Source organism: Bombus affinis, chromosome 2, assembly GCF_024516045.1.
Source record: "Bombus affinis isolate iyBomAffi1 chromosome 2, iyBomAffi1.2, whole genome shotgun sequence".
NCBI lineage: Eukaryota > Metazoa > Arthropoda > Insecta > Hymenoptera > Apidae > Bombus > Bombus affinis.
The window spans coordinates 11,809,319-11,830,089 of NC_066345.1; the positions used below are offsets into that span (position 1 = coordinate 11,809,319).

General features: G+C 40.9%; 1 protein-coding gene across 4 annotated transcripts in view; it reads right to left on the reverse strand.

The window, feature by feature from the left end:
* The window catches only part of LOC126928922 (ETS-like protein pointed), a 142,979-nt gene extending 122,359 nt beyond the window's left edge, over positions 1-20,620 (reverse strand). Inside the window, exons 1-3 of one of the 4 annotated variants that reach the window (XM_050744814.1) lie at positions 20,416-20,620; positions 14,504-14,613; positions 4,642-4,849 (exon numbers count right to left, since the gene is read on the reverse strand). In XM_050744814.1, the coding sequence (XP_050600771.1) occupies positions 4,642-4,849; positions 14,504-14,608 (313 nt within the window). In that variant the 5' untranslated portion in view covers positions 14,609-14,613; positions 20,416-20,620. Of the gene's footprint in view, positions 1-4,641; positions 4,850-14,417; positions 14,614-20,415 lie in introns of those variants that run through there. The other 3 variants (XM_050744818.1, XM_050744816.1, XM_050744815.1) reach the window with 3 other exon arrangements.
* Positions 20,621-20,771: the final 151 nt, after the last annotated feature.

The following is a 20,771-nucleotide window of genomic DNA, read 5'->3' on the forward strand; positions in this document are numbered from 1 at the left end:
ATAGGACTAATTCGATACACGTTTCTAACACGGTGGTTTTCATCGAGTTCCTGCAAAAATTAAGAAACAGATAAAAACTAGCGTTAATCAGTAACTAGTTACGTGAGTGAGGCTGGCCTTCGCGAGCTGGAATTCGATTTGGAATTCTAAATTTTCCACCAGCCTCGACAGACCGGCATATCAGCGTTTCGACGGTTTCCATGGGAAAAACGCTACGTCGACGTGTAACTAAAGTAACGTGAACGCTGACGAAGGTTGAATGACTCGTAACGAAACCGTTAATTACTACAACCGCGATGCGTTTGTTACATTCACGCTTGGTTAAACGTTTCTGTTTTACCGATCCTGGTACTTGCTATAACATTTGATAGATGAGACAAATCTCTGCTTAAATCTTTTAGTTCTTCTCGTCAAAAATATATTTTTCCCAATAGAAGAATCGATTTTTCCTTTAAAAATCCATCATTTCTTTCATTCTTTAAACTACCAGGCAAACTGCGAAAAATCCACTTTCGCTTTCTTTGAATTTCGACAAATTCGATTCAATCTCGATCGAACTGAGTTCTATTGAAACAAGCGAATCTCTTCCGCCGATATTTCCCCGATCTTCTGGTTTCCCGTCGAAGAAAATCGCATTGGCGGAAAGCAAAGCGCGGTGGAATGGAATCACCGTGTTAAAACATTTCCAAGGATGATTCATGGATCACGCGAGAACTGGAAAACCGTGGAATCAGTGAAAAATTGTGATCGTGTGCGTAACGAGCGCGAACGTAGAGGAGTAGATAAGTGGGTGGACGACGATCCAGCAGCGGGCCAGAGTGCGTGCGTACACGCGCACGTACACACGCCAGTAAAGGAGAATGGAAGGCGGGGGCGTTCAGTGGGGGGGCCTTAATGAGGATGCTGCTGATTATCCAATTCGTAAATTCTCGCTACATTTTGATCGTGCTCGCCGAGCCGCGAGTAACAAGAATTATTCCATGCTCCGTGCCAACCGATTTCCTCCGACGACGTTCCATCAATTTTTCGTGATTTCCACGTGCCTCGTTTATCTTCACCTACTCGACTGTTTTTTTAAGAAATCTCGATTGAAATTACAATTACCACGAACGTGGATGAACAGATGACAGAATTAAATTTGGTTTTATCCGTTTTCGATTTGAAGCTATTTATGAACAATATATTTATACGAACAATATACATATTTGCCATTATGAAATGAATTTCTTAGAGATTCTGTGGGTCGAAGTATGAGAAGTTCGATCGATAAATCGTTGAATGTTTCTTTCCTCAGCTGACAAGGTTGATCGATATTTTGGTCGGTTCCTTAAAGGAAAGGGAATGTGTACATCGCGCATATTAACCACTTTGCCGACAGCATTGACGCAATTGCATCGTCGAAGTATTCATTGTCAAGGACGAGTCGAGCTTCTTCCTTTGGTCGCAGACGTTGCATTAAAACAGTACAGATTGTATAATAGAAATATTGGGAACGAGGGCTCGTAACGGGACGGAATTTCGCAAGAGAATACTCCACGGTGGCCTTTGCTCACCTCTAGACACCGATCGAAACGGTTGATAACAACTGGACAGATAACAGATGGACAGAGTCGCCGTTTAATATTCAACTATTCCGACAGTGTGTCCTCCGAGCGAACATATCGCATCTGTTAAGGCACTACACTTTCTGCGATTTACTCGTCAATCAACCCTTCGAATGAACGATATTTCGATATATGTACTCCGTATTTCTCGCCTCTATGGGTCACCATATAGAAACTAACCAACCTGTCGTTCGTGGAATTCGTTTTTGTTCGTCACGAGACTCGCGCCGCGTGCGTCGAGCAAATTGTATGCAAATCGACTGGCGATATTTTTAGACTATTATATGCGCTCTTGATCAATTGTCCTGTACCTTTCGAATACAGATACGCAGTTTAATACTCAAAAGCCTCTTCCAAGAATTTTCGCACGAGTATACGCTTCGACCAACGTTATCCGTTTTCTTTTTCATTTCTTTCCCTTTTCTTCGCAGAATATTTCATCTCTTTTTTTCGTGGAAAAAAAGTGCCACGAAAGATATTCTCCTCTCTTTCTCCCTAAGATCGGTCACCCTCTCATTTTTTTTCCTCGCCGCACCGTTTTAAATTTTAAAATAGCGCAACACGCAACGTCGTGCGAGCCGGTCTGCGCGATCTAATCGGACAAGTTATACACGAGTAAGTGCTTATGCAGCTACCGCTCATATTATGCAAGCATCACTCGATGTAAGTGCACCTTTTAGTGTCACAATCCAACAGTTAACAGAACACTACAACCACGCCGTTGGATCGATCGTGTTTCAACAGAGACACAGGTCTGGAATAGCTGATTCCAGAATTCTTTCGACTACCCACATAAACCCTTCCATCTTCGGCCCTCGAGGTGGTAAACAAAATTCCAAGCCATTTTTACATCCTCCCGTAAAACACGAGCGAACCGAGCAAGGATTTTCCGCTGACTCCGCGCGATTCCGATCGACTGCCTGATACTTGAGAAAATAGAATATCCAAATGAATAAAAGAAACTTTATACGTGCGCTCTGCAATCTTTGGAAAATACTATCAATAACATTGTATTCGCGTTCAAAACGACTCAATTCAAGACTTTTGTTGAATTTCATCGATATAGCGTATGCAACGTGTTCCATAATCAATTGGAAGGCTTAGCGGAAAAGTAAAGTATTTAGAATCATATCATCATATCAAAAACGAGAGAAACAGAAAATTCGTATTTATGTAGAATATATCGTTTTCGATCTCCAAGCGTACGTGAGTGTTCTAACGTTTACGACCACACACTCTTCTATTAAAAATCAACTTATACCATCTATAGTTTCCTCAAATTACAGATTCGTTCAGTTTATACTATTTTTCCTTCGAGTTTCAGAATTATTCTATGTCCGATCTAATAGAAAAAAAGAATTAGTTAGCAACCTAGCGAATGAAGACGTCAAAAAAGCGAACAAACTTTCTCAAAATAAAGTACAGCTAATCCCACGCAAAAGGGAAAGGGGAAAATTAGCGATTATGATTACAATTACGTTATTCCCCTGTCCGGAAACCTGTTACGCGTTCGTGGCACATATAACCGCGTGCATTAACTATAAAGATGCCCGATGAATATGCCTGCGAGACTGCGGGAAATTCAACGTTCCCCCACAGGCTACTGAAACGCGCGGTGAATTAACGTCACACAAGGGAGCCTCGAAACGTTCCCTCCCTCTCTTCTCTCCTCCACCGCTCACAATAGGTATCTTGTGGCGCGTTAAAACTACAATGGCCGCGTACATGGCTAATTGAAACATTTGCCTGGACGATTACTAGACCGGCCGGGTAAACACACGCGCGAGCGTGTCATTTTCTCACGCCAACACCCGATACCCCGGGACAAATTGCATAGTTACATAGTATATATCGCGATCGTTCGATCGCTTCGTGTATATAAAACGTGAATAATCGTTCGACCTAGGAGTGAGCTCTTCTACGAAGGAAAAATTATACGTTCGTCAACCCTTTCGCTGATAATATTTCTGCTTCTCAGAGGTCGAATTGATCGACTCTAGATTTTTGTCAATTTTTCAATTTCATCGTAAGTTTCAGCATAAATTGGCGATTAACGTTTGATCGCGCGAATGCAAAGCATTTACTTTCGTAAGTTTGTTTACGCGAAGAGAATAGAGGATAATAACAGTAAACTCTGTGACAAATTTCAAAAACAAAAGACAATCGGTATTTGTCGCTCTTTCTCTGCTTTTCGATTTATCGAGACGATCAACGTGGTTCTTAAACCGTCTCAATTTGCCACTTTTCAATCAACTTTCGTAAATCTCTAAAGTTTATTTCAATTCCATATTTTATTCGATGAAATTATATTTGAATATATAAAAGTAGAACTAATTTGTAACACGTTGAATAAGGCGCAGCGAAAGGGTTAAAGCGAGAAAAGGAACTGGAAATCACGGGCCTGTTAATGAATCAATACGATATTGGAGACAAATAAAGCGCGAATCGAACACAAAGGCGATGGAAACATGCGATTAACACCCTTGATTAACTCGCGGCCTGTGCTTCTTATAGATCCGCTATCATTAGCAGGAAAAATCTCCGCGATACTTGCTACGTAGTTTAAAGAGGGTCCCTCGATCGTGTATCCCTTCACAAAGAGAAATAACATAGACTTTATCTACCCACGTAGAGTATAAAGAAGCTTCTACTAAATACTAAGAAATATTTTTCAACTTACCGATCTATGGATCAACATTCTATGGCTATCATCGAAGAACATATTCCATTAGGTCCAGATCCAAAAGATCGTCGATTAAAAATTACTGATTACGAACCTTTTCGTTATGCTATCTGTTATCGAAATTGAAAGTATTTTTATCAAAAGTAACTAAAACTATTCTACCACGTCAATTTCCCAAATATAGACCTGAATCGATCCGCAAGGACAGTTAACCCGGAGCATCGACGAGGTTTAACAAGCAAGAACCCTCATTGATGCTCGACGAACCTACGATCGTCCAACGGGCCAGGTGATTTCCAGTTACCATAAACGTTTCAAACATAGGGAAAAATCGAATGGAAAAGAAAAACTCACCTAAGGAGCTCTCCGGATCGGACAGGTCGGAGAGAGAGGGCACTTTCCGCATCGAGGTGAACCTGCCGGAGAGGGCAGGCACCAGGCCCTCTTCCTCGGCGTCAGAGGCCAGCTCTTGTTTCATCAACTTCGCCATAACCGTCAACATGCCGCCACCGTCGCTAATGCTGCCGCCTCCCAGATAGCTACCCACGCCTCTGGCATCGCGCTGAAAGAAGAAGAAAGCAGAGACTTTCTTTTTAATTCGATCTATTGACAGAATGATACATTGTTGCTCCGTTTTTGTTAATATCGATCGTGAACGAGAATCAGATTCGTTAAAAAAGAAGCAGTAAAAAGAATAAATTGGTAACGTTCACACTACCATTATTCTTAACATAAGAGAACGATGTTAGACAATGTTACGAATAGTCTAGTTTCGCAGTTACGGCAGACTAGACATTGCTGTTGGCTTATTTAAATTTAAAGACGGTCAGTGTTTAACTATAATTACAGTGTATACGTATATGTTAATGTAATCAGACGTGTATATAAATTCTTATAGCGTGTACATTTCAGATGATGCATTGGTTAAAGCGATAGTTCGACGGAACGCGACATTCACTCTATTATCTCACGCGTAGCTAATGGACGAATCTTACTTAAAGATCATTGCCTACTGCATGTTCCGTAAGAGACAAATCCACGTAACTCTCACTATCTTCGTACTATGATACTATTATGGTATGACGTACAGATTTGTATCTGTTCTTGGTACAGTTATCGAAACAAGCCGGAGGTATGATGCCAAAACAAGGATCTGTGAAACATTAAAGAACGAGAAGTAAAACAGCAGAGACAGAGAAGAGAAGAAACTCGATGAAGAGAGCGATAAGAATCAATGATCGTCGAGGGATGGTGGCTGAAGGAGAGAGAAAGAAGGTCGGGATCGTAGGAAGGTAGGATGAAAGAGTCGCGAGGAGACGGCGTCTCGGTAGAGGCATGAATGGACGGTGAACCTGCTGGAGTTGACGTGCCGGAAGGGGAGAAGAGCGGAAAAAGAGCAACGGTAGGGAGGAGAATGGGCAGAGAACGACAGGAGGTGGAGGGGGCGGATAAAGGAGAGCTCGACGCGGGAGAAAGAAATAAAATCGCTGAATAAGAAACGGGCAACGAGAGAAACGGTACGGGAGGTAGATCACAAGGCAAAAAAAGATGGAGAAGAAACAAGACGGATGACTGAATGATCGATGAAGATGGAGAAACACGAGGGACAGAGATATGTTGAAAAGAGACCGAAGAGAAAGAGAAGGGAAGAGAAACCGCAACGGTTTGATCGAGACGAAATTAAACTTTAGGTGGAAGAAAGATGAATGTACCGACGAGGACGAATTTCATGGGAGATTTCATAGAGTTATTACTCGTTTAAAATACATCGTGCTATATGCGCTACGTCGAGAAGAATGTTACGAAAATGTAAAAAATTCAAGTTGACCGAGGATGACCAACAAATTAATATTACAGCGATAGCGGTGGGTGGAAAAAGGGAAAAGGAGAAGAAAGAAGAGAGAGAAAGAGAGAGAAGATGCAACAGAGTCGGCGCGCTTGGCGATAGCTACGACCGCTTGACCTTCGTGCGAGGGACTCCAAGTTGAATGAAACGCTGCACAAGAGAGTGACGCAACGGTACGCAATGCAACGACAGCGCTGCGACGCGATGCAACATTCTAACCTCGCCGTACCTACGCTTCTCGTCCCCTCTCCCTATCTGCTCTCTCCTTTTACGCTGCTCTTCTCTCCTCTGTTTCCCTTTACCTCTCTCACGATGCACTCTATCACCAGGTCTCGCCCACCTCGCTGCACTCTCCGCATCTTTCCCCTCTAATTCTTTCCACTTTTCCCTCCTCCACTGTCGCCGGAGAGCCAGTCCATCAGCCACCCTTCCTCCATCACCAGACGCTCGTTGGTCATAGACGCAGGACCATACCGGTGATGGCACTCCAACCAAGTGCATGGTGCACGCATCAATTCGATAAACTACAGTACATAAATCTTGAATTTACCACGGAAAATGTAGAGAACGAGACTTAACTCGGTAAATAACCGCCATCCTGGCGCCACGAGGGTTTTTATGTTTGAATTTAAGGTGTTTAGATAATAATCAGAGAATCGAGCATCGAGTCACATTTCCTAGGATAATCAGTATTTACATTTGCGAGAAGATATAGATGCCATGAGTATATAATATTTGCATGTATCTACATTATTGATAACTGAACACCAGCGAACATCGAGTATTCAGACTGCTTTTCACTTCTATCTCCCTACATCGCGTTGCTATCGTTCTAAGTATTCTGTTTTCTAGAGATACCGCTCGCTAGCGCCCACGATACCAACGCTCAATGGAAAGTTTAGAATATGGAAGATTGCATAGGAGTATTACAAGTTCTATGTCTAATAGAGCGAGATTTTCCATGGATGAAAGCGCGAAATAAGAAAAGTGATCTCGCGTTAATGGGAGAGCCGATTAAATCGTGAATCGAACAACGGCCCCTCTGTCTTACACGATAATTATTTTCCCCCACGTATTGCCTGTACACATACGAACGCAACACGTGTATGCAGAGAAGCGGTCTGCTGGTAATTCTTGTCACGCGTTGCTTGCCGTCTTTCTCCGCCAGTTCATCTATCTGTTTACCTATCTCTTCCTCTTTCATCATCGGCATTCGAACGATACCGAGCCGTGCCGATTCGTTCCACTACGTTAGACCTACGTGACCGTACGTTCAGGCCACTTGCTTCCGAACCAAACTGCCAAGCCCGATCCGTGAGACCAGCCATCGAGATTATTTTAGTATCGTGTAAGCAATAGAACATACGAGTCTCGATAAAGCTCGATAAAGATAAAATGATAATTTTGATTTACATCTTCATCGTCTTTTTCTCTTATGTATTTTTTTAACCTATCGACCGTGTCATCCTTTCGCCAGAATTTCTGCAATCACAAAATTTCGAGTTAAAAAAGTCAAATTAATCTCAGACAGTTTGATTTTAATTCTTTCGAATGTAAATATGATGTAATTTGTTTTCAGAAGAAACGAAAGTTTGACGAACAATAAACGAAGAGATTAATGCCACGTGTTAACAGATTAAAGTGAATCAGTAAAGATTAAACTACGGATGTTTATGCATTTACCAGACATTATACAATGCGCATAATACTACAAAGTACCTATACAAAATATTTACAATGTATCAGCTGCGATAGATCTTAATTTATATATTTATAGCGAAAGATGAACATCGTTTATAATTTTCACAAGCAGCAGTCTAGAAACGATAAGTCCAAGGTTTTCCGTATCTTTTCCTCGTACATTTATGTACAACGAGGTTGGACGAGAAGAAACGTGGATAAGAACGGAACATCGTCTACGCGAATTCACTTACCGCGATCGATGAGTGTGCATTGTACTCGCGCCTAGATAAATTAATCGTCGTACGAATTGCGAACGATACAATTCGCAATTATTTCTCGGAAATCGGCGTCGTCGATCCCCGAGCCAAAACGTCACGGTACAGCTTCCACTCCTTTATTCTTTACAATTAACGCAACGAGTATTCATCACCGTTGAAACATTCGGGCGAGCCATCTATTTCTTTTCTAAGAAGAAAGAAAACGAACACTCATTTCCATTTTAGATAATGTCCCCTCCCTACAAAATATTAACTTCCACGAATTCCCCAAAACCCTAACAGATAACTTTATCGTTTTATTGGAAGAATACACGTTGCCTCGGTCTGTACGGTTATCATTTTATAGCACAATTTATATTTATTTTATAGCACGATTCCCTGAACCAGTCGGATCGTAGAATACGATCGGAGCGGTAGGAAAGGGAATATCCTCGTGTAAAGCGTTAAGCTTCCATCTTCGTGCACAAAGTCCGCACCTTTGGGCAGCACGACGACCTGGTTCGTACAAGAAACTCGGCATTATACTCCTTCTGAACGGACTCGAACCGTTCTCTGAATGAGTGAGTAACATAGTCTACGAAGAAGGGGGACAGAGAGGAATCGTCGAAAGAGAAGCGAACAGACGAAGAGGGAGCCGGCTAAGAGACTGTGTTCTCTGACTGACCGAGAGGACCAACGGCAAAAGCCAAGAGAGAGAAGATCGTCGAATACGCCCTTGAAAGGAAGAAACGAAAAGGAGCTATTAGCACGTTTCACGTCTACCACGATCGCCAGCTATTTTTACCCCCCATTTGCTTCTACGTTTCTTTCTTTTCTCTTCGCGCTCCTTCATCGTGTGGTAACATATTATTCTGAAACGTTTCGGCATGGAAATTTAGTCGGAGAGTTATGTTTCTTGAATCTTTGCCATTAGTTCGGGAATCGGGCTACAGCTGAGGTTGCATTCGCAGAACAAATGTTGCAACCGAACTTCGTTCTCCGAGCAAAGATCGGCAATATTTCTTTCTCTTGATTCGAGTCAAAGATATCGATATCGAAACGCTAATAGAAGTGAGATTTCATTTATGTCCAATAATGATAGAAATTGAAGCAAACATTTGTGGCTGATTTTTAGCGCTAATGAAAATATTAAATATTTAATTCCACGTTTCATTCGCTTAATTGGATTCGAACGGCAGTTCAGTTAATTGGCCATTAACTAAAATTTCATCCTAATAAGTGGAGTTCTATCGTGACTTCGAAGAATACTAGAAAGATCGTTCTAACCAATTGGCTTCAGAGCGAGCCAAGAAGCCAAGGAAAAAAGACAGACGACCCACGAGAAATATCGAACGAGTTCACCGAGCAATAGGCAAGATTGTTTCAACCAACGTGCGAGCAAAAATAGACGTCGAACCGCGTTCCCAGTAATGGTCCTTTCAGACATGTAAATCTATTCGAGCCACGCAGCAGCAGGAGCAAAAACGGTCGAAAATATTTTTCCAAGATCGAATCGTGGCTCGGCCACTTGGAGACTCGTCTAAAAACCATTCCATCTTTAAACATTCAACGTCCAATTCAATGAAACCTGCAAGTCGCGTCTTGATTCGATTATCTCGATCGCACGAAATAGAAACTAGTATGTATTTCGAACGCAGAGAATCCGTTCAACGTCGAGATTTCAGACGGTTCACGACGATGCATCGTGAAACATTCGTCGGTTCCTTAACGAACGATATCGACAACTGGAGACGTGAAATGAAAAATGAACGGACGAGACGTTCGACTGTTCATGTTTAACGCCAGCAATTCCATTAATTGACAGCGTGATTATAAATTAAAGACAAAGTAATATAATTAGCAGATAAATGCAACAGCAGCTGCGGAATAATCGAAAGGGTTGAGACACTGAATGGAAGTATGTCTGAAATTTTTTAAAAGAATCTCTGATCAAATCGCGAGGATGATTCTTTCGCGTGCATAGTCTTTCGACGATCTTCCAATTGATCCAAAGCCAATACAAAGATAGTCAAGCGCTGGTAGAATACAGTAGTTACGAAATTGAGCGCATTTCAATGACCAGACATACCGTCAATGAACGTAATATCAATGTTTTCTGAGACCGAATGTCGCCTGATTGCACGCACGTGGACTACGATAAGATAAGGCCTCGCGAGGAAGCGTTCAACATTACCATTTTCGATCCAAGATAGTCGATAAACCGGTCAAACGTTAAACTCGCTAATTCCAGCCTAACTTTTCATCGATATCGTCAATGGACAATTGCGAAACGTAATTATATAAACAGGATATTCGCTAATGGACACGAATTTCAAAGCGTAACTAAATCAGGTTAAAAAAAACATTAAAGAAAGAGTATTACTATTCTGTTTTATAGTGTCTTATAGTTGTAATCGGGGAAACGAATCGATCGAATAGTATTACGAGGGAATAGGGTCTCGATAGACCCGAGTATCATCAATGAACCGAGAACGAGAGAAAAACGTCGATGAACACGTAACGTCCGCCATTCATCGTCCCATTCGCTATTTATACGCAGCTTTTATTTATCAGGGATGAATGACAGAAGACACGCACGATTAAAAACTTTTCCGCTATATCGACCTGGTTTCCGTAGCTAGCGACGTAAATATGCACCGAGCATGGATTTTATTACCCCTCGTTAAAAGCCGAAAGGTTAGCCTCGTATATTTAGAAGTTCGTGAATAATCGTGAACCTCTTTCTCTCTCTCTCTCTCTCTCTCTCTGAGATCGATCGTAAGCAAATCTGTCTACCGAGATGAATACTCTTTCATATTGGCTTCGTCGAGTTCCTTGAACGTTAGTTTCATTAGAAACTAGAAAACGTGAAATAAGAAAAATAAAGGGACTCTGACGAGGAGGATGATCGTTTCAAAGTTCAGAGCGATACAAGCAACTTAACTTAAAATTTCAATACTTAAAAAGAGATTATGCATAGCAATAAGGATATAATAATTCGCTTTACGTACGTTTCAAATATTAAATCTTAATTACATTGCTTCTGTATTGTCCTTAACGCCACAGATCTTTTTTTCCTAATACAGGTGATATTGGAATCTTGGATCGACGCAGCGTGATTTAAAAGAAAAAGAAGCGTGGGAGATTCGAGTCGATCCTCCGAATGCGAGCGGGGGATCGTTTTTCGACGAGTTCCGCGGAGGACTTCCGGCAGAGAAGCGGCCAAGTGGCCAGTTCCTGCGCTGACAACAGCTGTCCTGCTTTCCTCTTATTAAATATTCATCGACAGATGGCCTCGGAACGAAACACTGGATAACTGTGAAATTTGACAGTGCAAAGATTACGTGATGCAACTCGTAAATATTTGCAAAGGAAACAGGATGATTGTAGACTGTAAATGTCAAGTGGACAACGCGATGTTCCAGGGTATCATGAATCGAGAAAGGCGCTTCTTGAACGTCCTCTTCGAATAACTGTAATAACCAGGTGCAAGAAGAAAATATCCTTTGACATATTTCCTCTTAAAAAGTCGAGAAAACCAATGGTTGACTCGTTCGATCTATCAAGACCAGTATTGTCAGGGGAAAACAGGTATAATCAGTATGCAGCGGGAAGCTAGGAAAGGAAACGGATGCACCACGCCCAAATCGTTTAATCCTGAATCGATGGCAAGCGAATGGGCACGATTGCAAACGGCTAATTGTTCTAGACGGGCTCTTATCATCAATCTGGTTCAAATTCCCCTATATTACTTCCTCTCTTCCACTACTATTCGTCATTTGAATAACCAAAGGTATAATCAACGCTCAAAATAGAGTACGTGTCCCCTATCAAACTTTCAACGTTTCCCTCTAGAAAAAGAACCTACCTTCTGTCAAGAAAACGTGACCCACGCATCTCCAAAATAGTCTTTCATAGAAGCAAGAACTCTTGCGAGAAACCTCTGAACGAAACGAAACTGAATCATCGCACTTCTAAAAGTCATTCTAAAAATTCAATTTCAATTTTGGTCGGTGAGTTGCATTAAGCTTCTATGTGTGACAGAGGGTTCCCTCCTAACGCATGCATCGCCACGAGATGTCCGTTAGATTGTATAACGACGTTGCTCTCCTCCGTCAACCCTCGGCTCGTTAATGAAAAGAAGCAAAGTCGACAGAGAGAGAGAGAAAGAGGAAGGGAGAGAGGCGAAGAGAGGACAACGATGCACCGGGCGCGAGAGAGCGTGTGACGTAGGTGAGGCAACGGTGCATGCGACTAGAACGAACGGCGCATGCAGAAGGTCTGGCTACATGATGCGAGAAGGGATGCTATTTCTGGCGACTTAGATTTCTCCTTTCTCCTCCCCCGAGAGCACCGGCAGCCGTGCACGCGTTTCTTCCCGCCTGTCCCTACATCCCGTTCCTCTTAACTAACTCACCGACTTTCCCGTCTCTTCCACGTCCCTTTCGCTTTCGAACGATTACTACTCCTCCTTCCTGCTGCTACCTCCTTTTTGCTTCTTCCTCCCTTCGAGCTAACTCGTTTACGATTCCTACGGGATGATTTCTTTCGACGAATGACACTGCGGAGATGGAGTAGATCTTTATTAATTTGTCAAAGTCCATCGATCTTAGTCGTAGAATAATACATCGTCGTAATACGTACGTCGCGAAAATAGACTTCCCACTTTAAAACCTTACACAATCTTGAAACGTAAAAGACGAACGTATCTACGTGTTATCCACCATATTGGGTTTGTATCGAGGAACAAGTCGGTTGCCCAAACTCGAAGCAAAAGTGCGTAAACTGGCAGTAAAGTCGACCTGATCCGAGCAGTCGGAACAGATGGGGGCCAGCAGACGCTAAACAAGGCGAAACCAGACGAAGAAACGGCGAGAAGACGCCTTCTTCGAGCACCAGCGGACCGAGACAACGACCAAGGAAGAGGTGAGAGAAGAGAACGAGACTTACACGCGGTTCGATTAACTGCCTAACGAAACTTAAAATGCAACGTGAAATCGCCTGAACATCCATTACACGATCGTATACATAGCTATTCGTTTAATTCGAAACTTGTATAAACCCATTACACGGTGATCATTTACATAGTCTTCCAACCGAGCTATCAATTAAACATCACGCCTTACATAAGCGCGCACGCTATCCAAGATTTCGTGTCTGCCCCGACAGAGGAGCCCGAAGGAATATAAAACAAAGGGGAAATAGTAGGAGGTAGAACAAGGAGGGAGCACACGGCAAGAGAAAGAAAAGAGCGACCGAACAGACGAGGACAAAGAGAGACCGATGGTCAGGGCGCAACCGAGTGAAACGAGGAGGAAGAACAGGACAGAGAGAAGCACGCAAGCACGCAGAACGGAGAAAGAAGGATCAAGAGTAAAGGAGAACGCGTTAGAAGTGTTAGACGGTGACCACGTGAGGTCAGGGAGGAAGGGAAGGGCGAGAGGGGATGAGAAACGATCGTTGGCTCTACGTTCATTCATGAAACGAAGGCGGAGAGCAGCTACGGAACGAATTGTTACTGGCACTCGTACAATCGCAAGCTCTGCCAACGGAGTTGCCAACGTCAACTATCACCGCGAAAATAGAGCAGGATTCGCCTATTTCGGACGGTCCTCTTCGCTCTCCTTCTCTATCTCCTATATAATAGAAACTATCGTGTTTGCTGTACGATAACGGCCCTAACGAGCCATTACAGTTAATTAATAATTTGCAAAACGATGCAGCATACTTGTCCGATGTTGGAAATTTCCGCTGCTCCGTGGTGGTTTCGGTAGCATTGTCTTTTCGAATGAAATATTCGAGAAGTTTACCAAAAAAAATCGTCGATCATGGTTAGGTTGTTCTTTAAGTAAACGTATTTAGTTACAATCTAAAAAGATTAAAACCATCCGTCAATCTGTCCACCGAACGTAGCAATTCCTCGAATATCAAGTTGAGAATAGCTAGCTCCTTTTAACTATGCATAAACAATTTACATTCTTTTTCACGAGACTAATAACAACTATAGGTAGATGGTTCGATATAACAAACATTCGAAGCAGCTTCTGGCATTCCATTATCTTTTACAATTTTTACATTCCTTTCTATTTTTGCGCAAACCGTAATTTTCATCCTGAGAATAAAACGAAAGGAAAACGATCGCGAGTTCGAAGTGTCGCATCGATGACAATTACACAATGGAAATGGCTGGCAGCGCGAGCGGCGACATTAAAAGGAAGTTCCGAAAATAACTCCGCGACGCGATCACGCGGCTGCAGAATCCCAGATCAAAACAGAGATCAAACCTCTCACATTTCGAAATTGCGCGCCGTTTCAGATTTAGACCGGGTGTAATTAAGTGTCACCTGTGGATCGTGTGCGGTTAAAAGCGTCGATCGTCTTCCTTCCGTCTTTGCTCCGCTCGAGTGAACGATCAAAGAGTATCACTGACCTTGATGGATCTGTGATCGATCGGGTAACCTTTCCTGGTACCAGGACTCTCCTCGTAGAAGTCCTGTTCCTCCTCCCCGTAGTCGTACAGGGATTCCATATCCATATTGGCTGCAAAAAGATTATATTTTAGCAAAGAATATCAAAATCAATGTATTTTAACTCCTTGCCTTATACAATATCCAATTATACCCGTGATGAACAAGTATTAACAAAGTTTTAATTTTATTATATTATATATTTATTATATACATTTTATTAAAATGTCATTCTAACTTCATTTTTAATTCATAAGATCGAAGATTAAAAATGTCGTAAAACAAGGAGTTAAAGACTTTTATAGTTATTCCATTCTATAAGTTGGTTTCTGCACAACGTATGGCGTACGAATAAATTTGCTCGTTCCTTCACGGAGGAACGATCGCTTGGCGTGCAAAGGGCGTTTTGTTCGAATCGCCGCGTGTAAATTCGATATTTAGGCGGTGGCTGCACGTGAAAAGCATAAGTCGCGCTTTGGACGCTTAATAGCGGTCGCAACTCGCCTTAAAAACAGACATTCCCCGTGCAACGAACGCTCGCACGCGCCTCTTGAACGCGGCCTGGAGATGCTAAATCACCGTTCCTTTTTATTTGCAACCTGCACAGTAAATTCTCTTCCACATGACGTACCTACTCTTCCACCCGAGTCTTCCTTTTACCACGCTGGTTGCTCTAAAACGTGAGAAATCATCATGCCTGTTGCTCGCGACCAAACGAATACCACGATTCGACTTCGCTCTCCAGCTTTTCCTCTTTGTTAGAAAATTATTTTCTGTAATTTCTAAAAGACTCGAATACCAAAGAAAAGCGACAAAGCTGAAATTAGAATACAGAATAGGATAAGGTGATTCAGACAACAATAGAATATAAGGTTTAGCAAGAAGCAAGTTAGAAGTGCAATTTTTAAAAAGATTCACGCGGCGAGGGGGATGCAAGGAACTACAGGCACTAACGTAGGAGGTTTTCGAACTCTGGTTTCTACAAAGATCAGGTTACTCCGGCTGGAAGCCCAAACGACAGATGGTAGGTGGAAAAGTGCTCGAGCACCGCCATCGACTCTCACGGCTCTTTGTACACGGCCGAAATATTCCTGCTTCACAGCCTACAAAGCGCCTCGCAATTCACAACCTTTCTTTTTAACCCTCTCCCTGATACAAGGTGCCAATAACTTCCCAAAAAGAAAGAGTAGATACGTCTTTTCATTAGAGGCACAGAAACGTTTTTCAAGGAAGATCAACCATGGGCCTATCGTGTGAATTTATCTTACAGCTGACAAACATTTTGTTAACTCTTCAATAAATATTCTTACGACAAGTTAATTGGATGGAATTTAATTATAGATAACGCTTGCGACAATGTTGCGAAGGCTTGACCTAAAATAATTTCAAGGATTTCCACCGAGGCGGTCAACGAAATCCTCACTCCCACGATGTTGTTTTCAACTACGACATTAATAACGCTTACAATATTCATTCAGTGATCCAGCTGATAGCGACTCTTATCTCCAAGTCGCCTATCGATTTAACTCGCAGGAAGATACGATTTCTTGGATTCGTTTATCTAAACAGAAACTTTTGAAAAACGACCACTAGCGAAGAACAAAGGAAAGATTCAAAAAAACGAATTCAGCAAATTAATTATGAGCTTGCATACTGATAAAAAATACATACGTGTGTTCAGATAAATTGATATCGGAATAACCATCTACCATTATCGATTGGCCAACTTCAAATCACATTATTGCGCGACAAGGAAAACCATATGTCGAAAGAGCAACTTTGACATTGATTAATGATCATCCTTCAGCTGAAGCGCTAAAGATTCTTCCAGAATTTGCTGCAAAATATTCCAATGGAAATTTGCCTTGTCATATAGAGTGCAAATTAAATTACAACGTCTGGTTATCTCTCAATCTTTCAACGATAGATAAGCCCCTGCTTGATGACTGATTACTATTAAGAATGAAAGAAAAAATAATTAAATACATTAGAATTAATGCAGGTTTTATTAAAAATTTAATTATATGTTTTGCAATATATAAAGTTTGGTACGTAATATTATGCGTTATGTGCTGAAATCAAACAATGGAATAATAACGTAGACTCCAAATACGTTACAGCATCTAATTACTGAAATTCTCAATATTTTTCATACATATACATGTATATATTATACACATACATGTTTTCTACATTTCATGGATATACCTGAAGATTATCAGTGGAACTCTGAAAGGGAACGCGATCAGTTTCAAGCTTTAAAGTGTTCGGCCGACTTCCGAGCAAACACAAGGATGCCGTTTCCACTCAGATGCGTTTACCTGCATTTCCGAACGATGAAAGTGAAAGAAAAGATCGTTCGATACGGAGGGGTAAAGTCGTAACGCTGTTGGTTTATTTTACTCCACGAGTTCCTCATTCGCATACAGAGAGGCATTCGCCAATAGATAAAGCTCTACCACAGAATACCTATGTAATATAACATTTCGAATTTTCTACCCACTAACTGGAACAAAGAAAAAAGAATGAAGAAGGAATGGCTCACTCTAATGTTTCATGCACACACGTAACATCGAAGTTACCGAGTTAGAACTACCTCGAGAACTCTTGCATTTTCTTGACCATGAAATGGAACCGAAGTAAGAGAGACAAGAGGGAAAGAAGACAAATGGCTACTTCTACTAATATATTGTTAAAGATAGTTTCAGACACAGCTCTTCGTTTGAAAAGTTATTTGAGCTATTTATCACCTATAACCTACTTAAAGTTTTACATAAGATTATAAGGGTTGTATACCTTTATCTTAAACAAATTTATTATCTTTCCAAAAGAATTCCACGATTGAAAGATAATTTTATTATGTCTTGTGATTATGAAATATTGACGATGTCCTTGGAAATAGATGCCCATTTTTTTTTTAAATTAGCTAACAATAATATAAGAATGTAATCAATACAATAAATTTAAATTCCAAATAAAGGGAAAATAATACTATTTTGAAAAACACTAAAAGAAATTGAACTATTGTCATAAAAAGAAATTCATGACTTGCTACCGTTTTGAACGATAACAAAATGGCGGAAAGAACAAGTATGTACAAAATTCTTACGTCCGTTTCGTTTTTCTGAGACACCGTGTATAAACTGGGTCGTCCTTCGAGAAGTTGGAGTGTCTATTGTTTCAACTCCGGCGAAAGAGCAATATAATATCTTTCGAGGAGCTGCCGCTGGGTTTCCAGATGCGGGCAGACGTTCCTCCAGGTTCTCCATGCACGGGATGCATGGACCCGTATGCAAGTTTCAGCACCCACGAAGGACCCATATGGGGAAAAATCTCATTACTCGCTTGACTTTCGAACTTATTAAAACCGACATAATATTTCTTTTCCATTCACAACTTCCGAATCCGCATCACCAACTCAACCCGCGCCACAAACTACCGATGCACTACTGCCAGCTTAAAATTTGAACGTAAAAAAAAAAACGCTTCGTTCGAGAATCGAAGGCACGCTATTATCGAACGATTGTCACTCGAACTCGTATTGTTGCAAACATCATACAATTGGCTATACTCTGTTGAACGAATCAAGTCAGGAGTGGTAAATAACATCACGTGATCAAAATCTAGAGCAAAACAGGATCGATTGTCGATCTTAAGTTTTAAGATATAAAATGAAAAATTATTTTTTCCGAATAAGTGTATTTTTTTAAATCTACCGACTTAGATTCGTTGCCAATTAACCAAATAAATTTTACTTAGCAGCTAGATTAAAATTTTCTACAATCCCTGAAGAGTATAATTTACTAACGATTACCGAGCAATAGTTGACCGATTAATCAGTTGTGTATATGATAAATATACTGATGTGTTAAAAAAAGAAGCAACAATTTACCTCAAAGTGGAAGTCCTCTTTTTTTCTAGTTTTTCCAACAGAAAGCATATTTGGCAAAACAAGAATCGTCTTGTCTCTAAACCGATCAACGCGCAACGGTTTCTTTTTCTCTTTCTCTAGCACACAAGCTCCCTCCCCCCTTTATATCCCTTTCCTCACATCTTCTTCCTCCCTTCTTCCTTTCTATCCCTCGTGCGATGTCAGAACGTTCGCGGAGCTTTGTCATCGTGGTGTCTTCTCTGGCCTTTGATATTTGTCGCGTCTTTGGTAGAAAGAAGAAACAGTCGAGAGACAAACGAGGGAAGAAGCATGGTAGGTCGCAGCGTTGCCATGCTGTACTCCCCGAGATCCGAGAAAGTGTACAAAAACCATTCGACCCACCAACACCGAGGGCATCGCGTTCCTTTTTTAAATTGCCAGGCTAGCCATCCCCTCGTATGCGTTTAACTTACACTGTCCAACACACTATTTCTCTCTCTCCCCCTTGCGTTTCCTATCTCTTTACCCCCTCCTCCTCCTCCTCCTCCCTTGCGCTCTTTTTCTCTCGTCTCTGTCTGTATGTATACCAAATACTGTTCGACGGAAATATTACCTACACGCGTTACCAGCGAAATATGTTACGCAGACACCGTAGAAAAAATGATCCAGATCTGGCATAAATTGTTTGTCAGAGTCTAAAATATTGGGTTAAATATTCCACAAAAATACAGCCTAATATTATCACACTATCTAGATCAATGCTTTAGTAAAAATCGATAAATTTTTATGAGCTCGATTAGGTTGGCAATAATGATCTATTGGATATTTCTATATGAGACTAGTCTCAGGATATAAAAACTAATGAGATTTTTTTACATATATATTTACATCATTTTACATTATCTATAATAAAAATCACAAATAATTGTAAAATGTTGTAATAGAATTTCATTATGGAAGTGTTATAAGATATGTTCATTCGTTAAACACAATATCAATTCTGTATCACTTCAATATATTGTATCTTGTAGTGCGTTATCGATATATTTATTTTTTGACTTATAATTATATATGCAAAAAAATAATTTCCGACAAACACCTTACTCAAAGATTATTATTAAAAGATTCCACAAACGAACAGTAAGTACGTTGGTCGAAATGATAAAAAAGAAATTGCAAGTAACGTAAAATGTGATACGATTATCAGGTACGAGATATTTACGATCGATACGAATCAATACGAGAGGCTTAATCTTCGAAATGTTCTTGCAAACATCGAGTGTCGAATTTCACTTTGAAAGAACCTTATTTGAAACATGCCAATTACATACATATGTATATTCGAGTCACGACCGAGTACAATAGAATCGTTATCTCTATTGTGCAATCAATTTTTCTTCAAATAAATATATTTCAAGCGAGACAAAGATATGAATAATAAACGATATGACGTAAGTAAACGAATATCTCCTAAATCGTACGGTAGGCTTACACAAGATAATACGTTCGTGAATACAATAATACGAAAGCTATGATATAAAAAAATTCGTTTTGTTACACAGAGATGACATCAAATACAAAAAATAAAATGTAAACGCATATTTACGGAAAACAAAACTTCTATTTATTCACTTCCAATTCGGCTCCAGCCGATAGAAATAAACAAATAAAACCTGTGACATGCTTGTACATGTAACGTACTTAAATTATAATATACGTATCTTAACTTTCCGTGGGATGCAAAGTAACCAGGAGAACACTCGTCAAAACAAATATAGGCCTGACCGAACGTAGGCGTATACTTTTCTGACGCTACGTTCTACCTTGTTGTAATATTTTAGAATTTCTTCGTCTCGTTTTGCTACATCGTTTTCATATTAATAAAATTCGAAACTCTGGCCTAACGTAAGACCAGTACAATTCAGAAGTTTCGAAGATTTGCGTTCGCGCGCTCGTATCACGCAGAAGCGCGCAGGTGGAGTGTCTTTTAACGTGTTTACTTACCTGTTTTCCAACGTAAAATCCAGTGAAGAGCGCAACCGTGTCAATTGTCCAGATAATGTACACGAAAAACACCAAACAGAAATCGAACACAAAACAATAATCACGTGTACGACTGTGAGGCGCACGCACATCGGCAGCACTAACGCGGTATACCCGTACACAATACAGATTACAAATGTATTATGGCCACGGGTCAGGCGTTCATGAATGAAACTAAGAGCGGGCTTCACCTCCCCACCCCGCGGCACAGTGCCTTTAACCAATCACTGATAGGCAAACGCATTCTCCTCTGTGATTCGTTATCGTATTCTGCACATTCCGTTGGAACATTACTGCAGTCGAGGTATACAAATAAA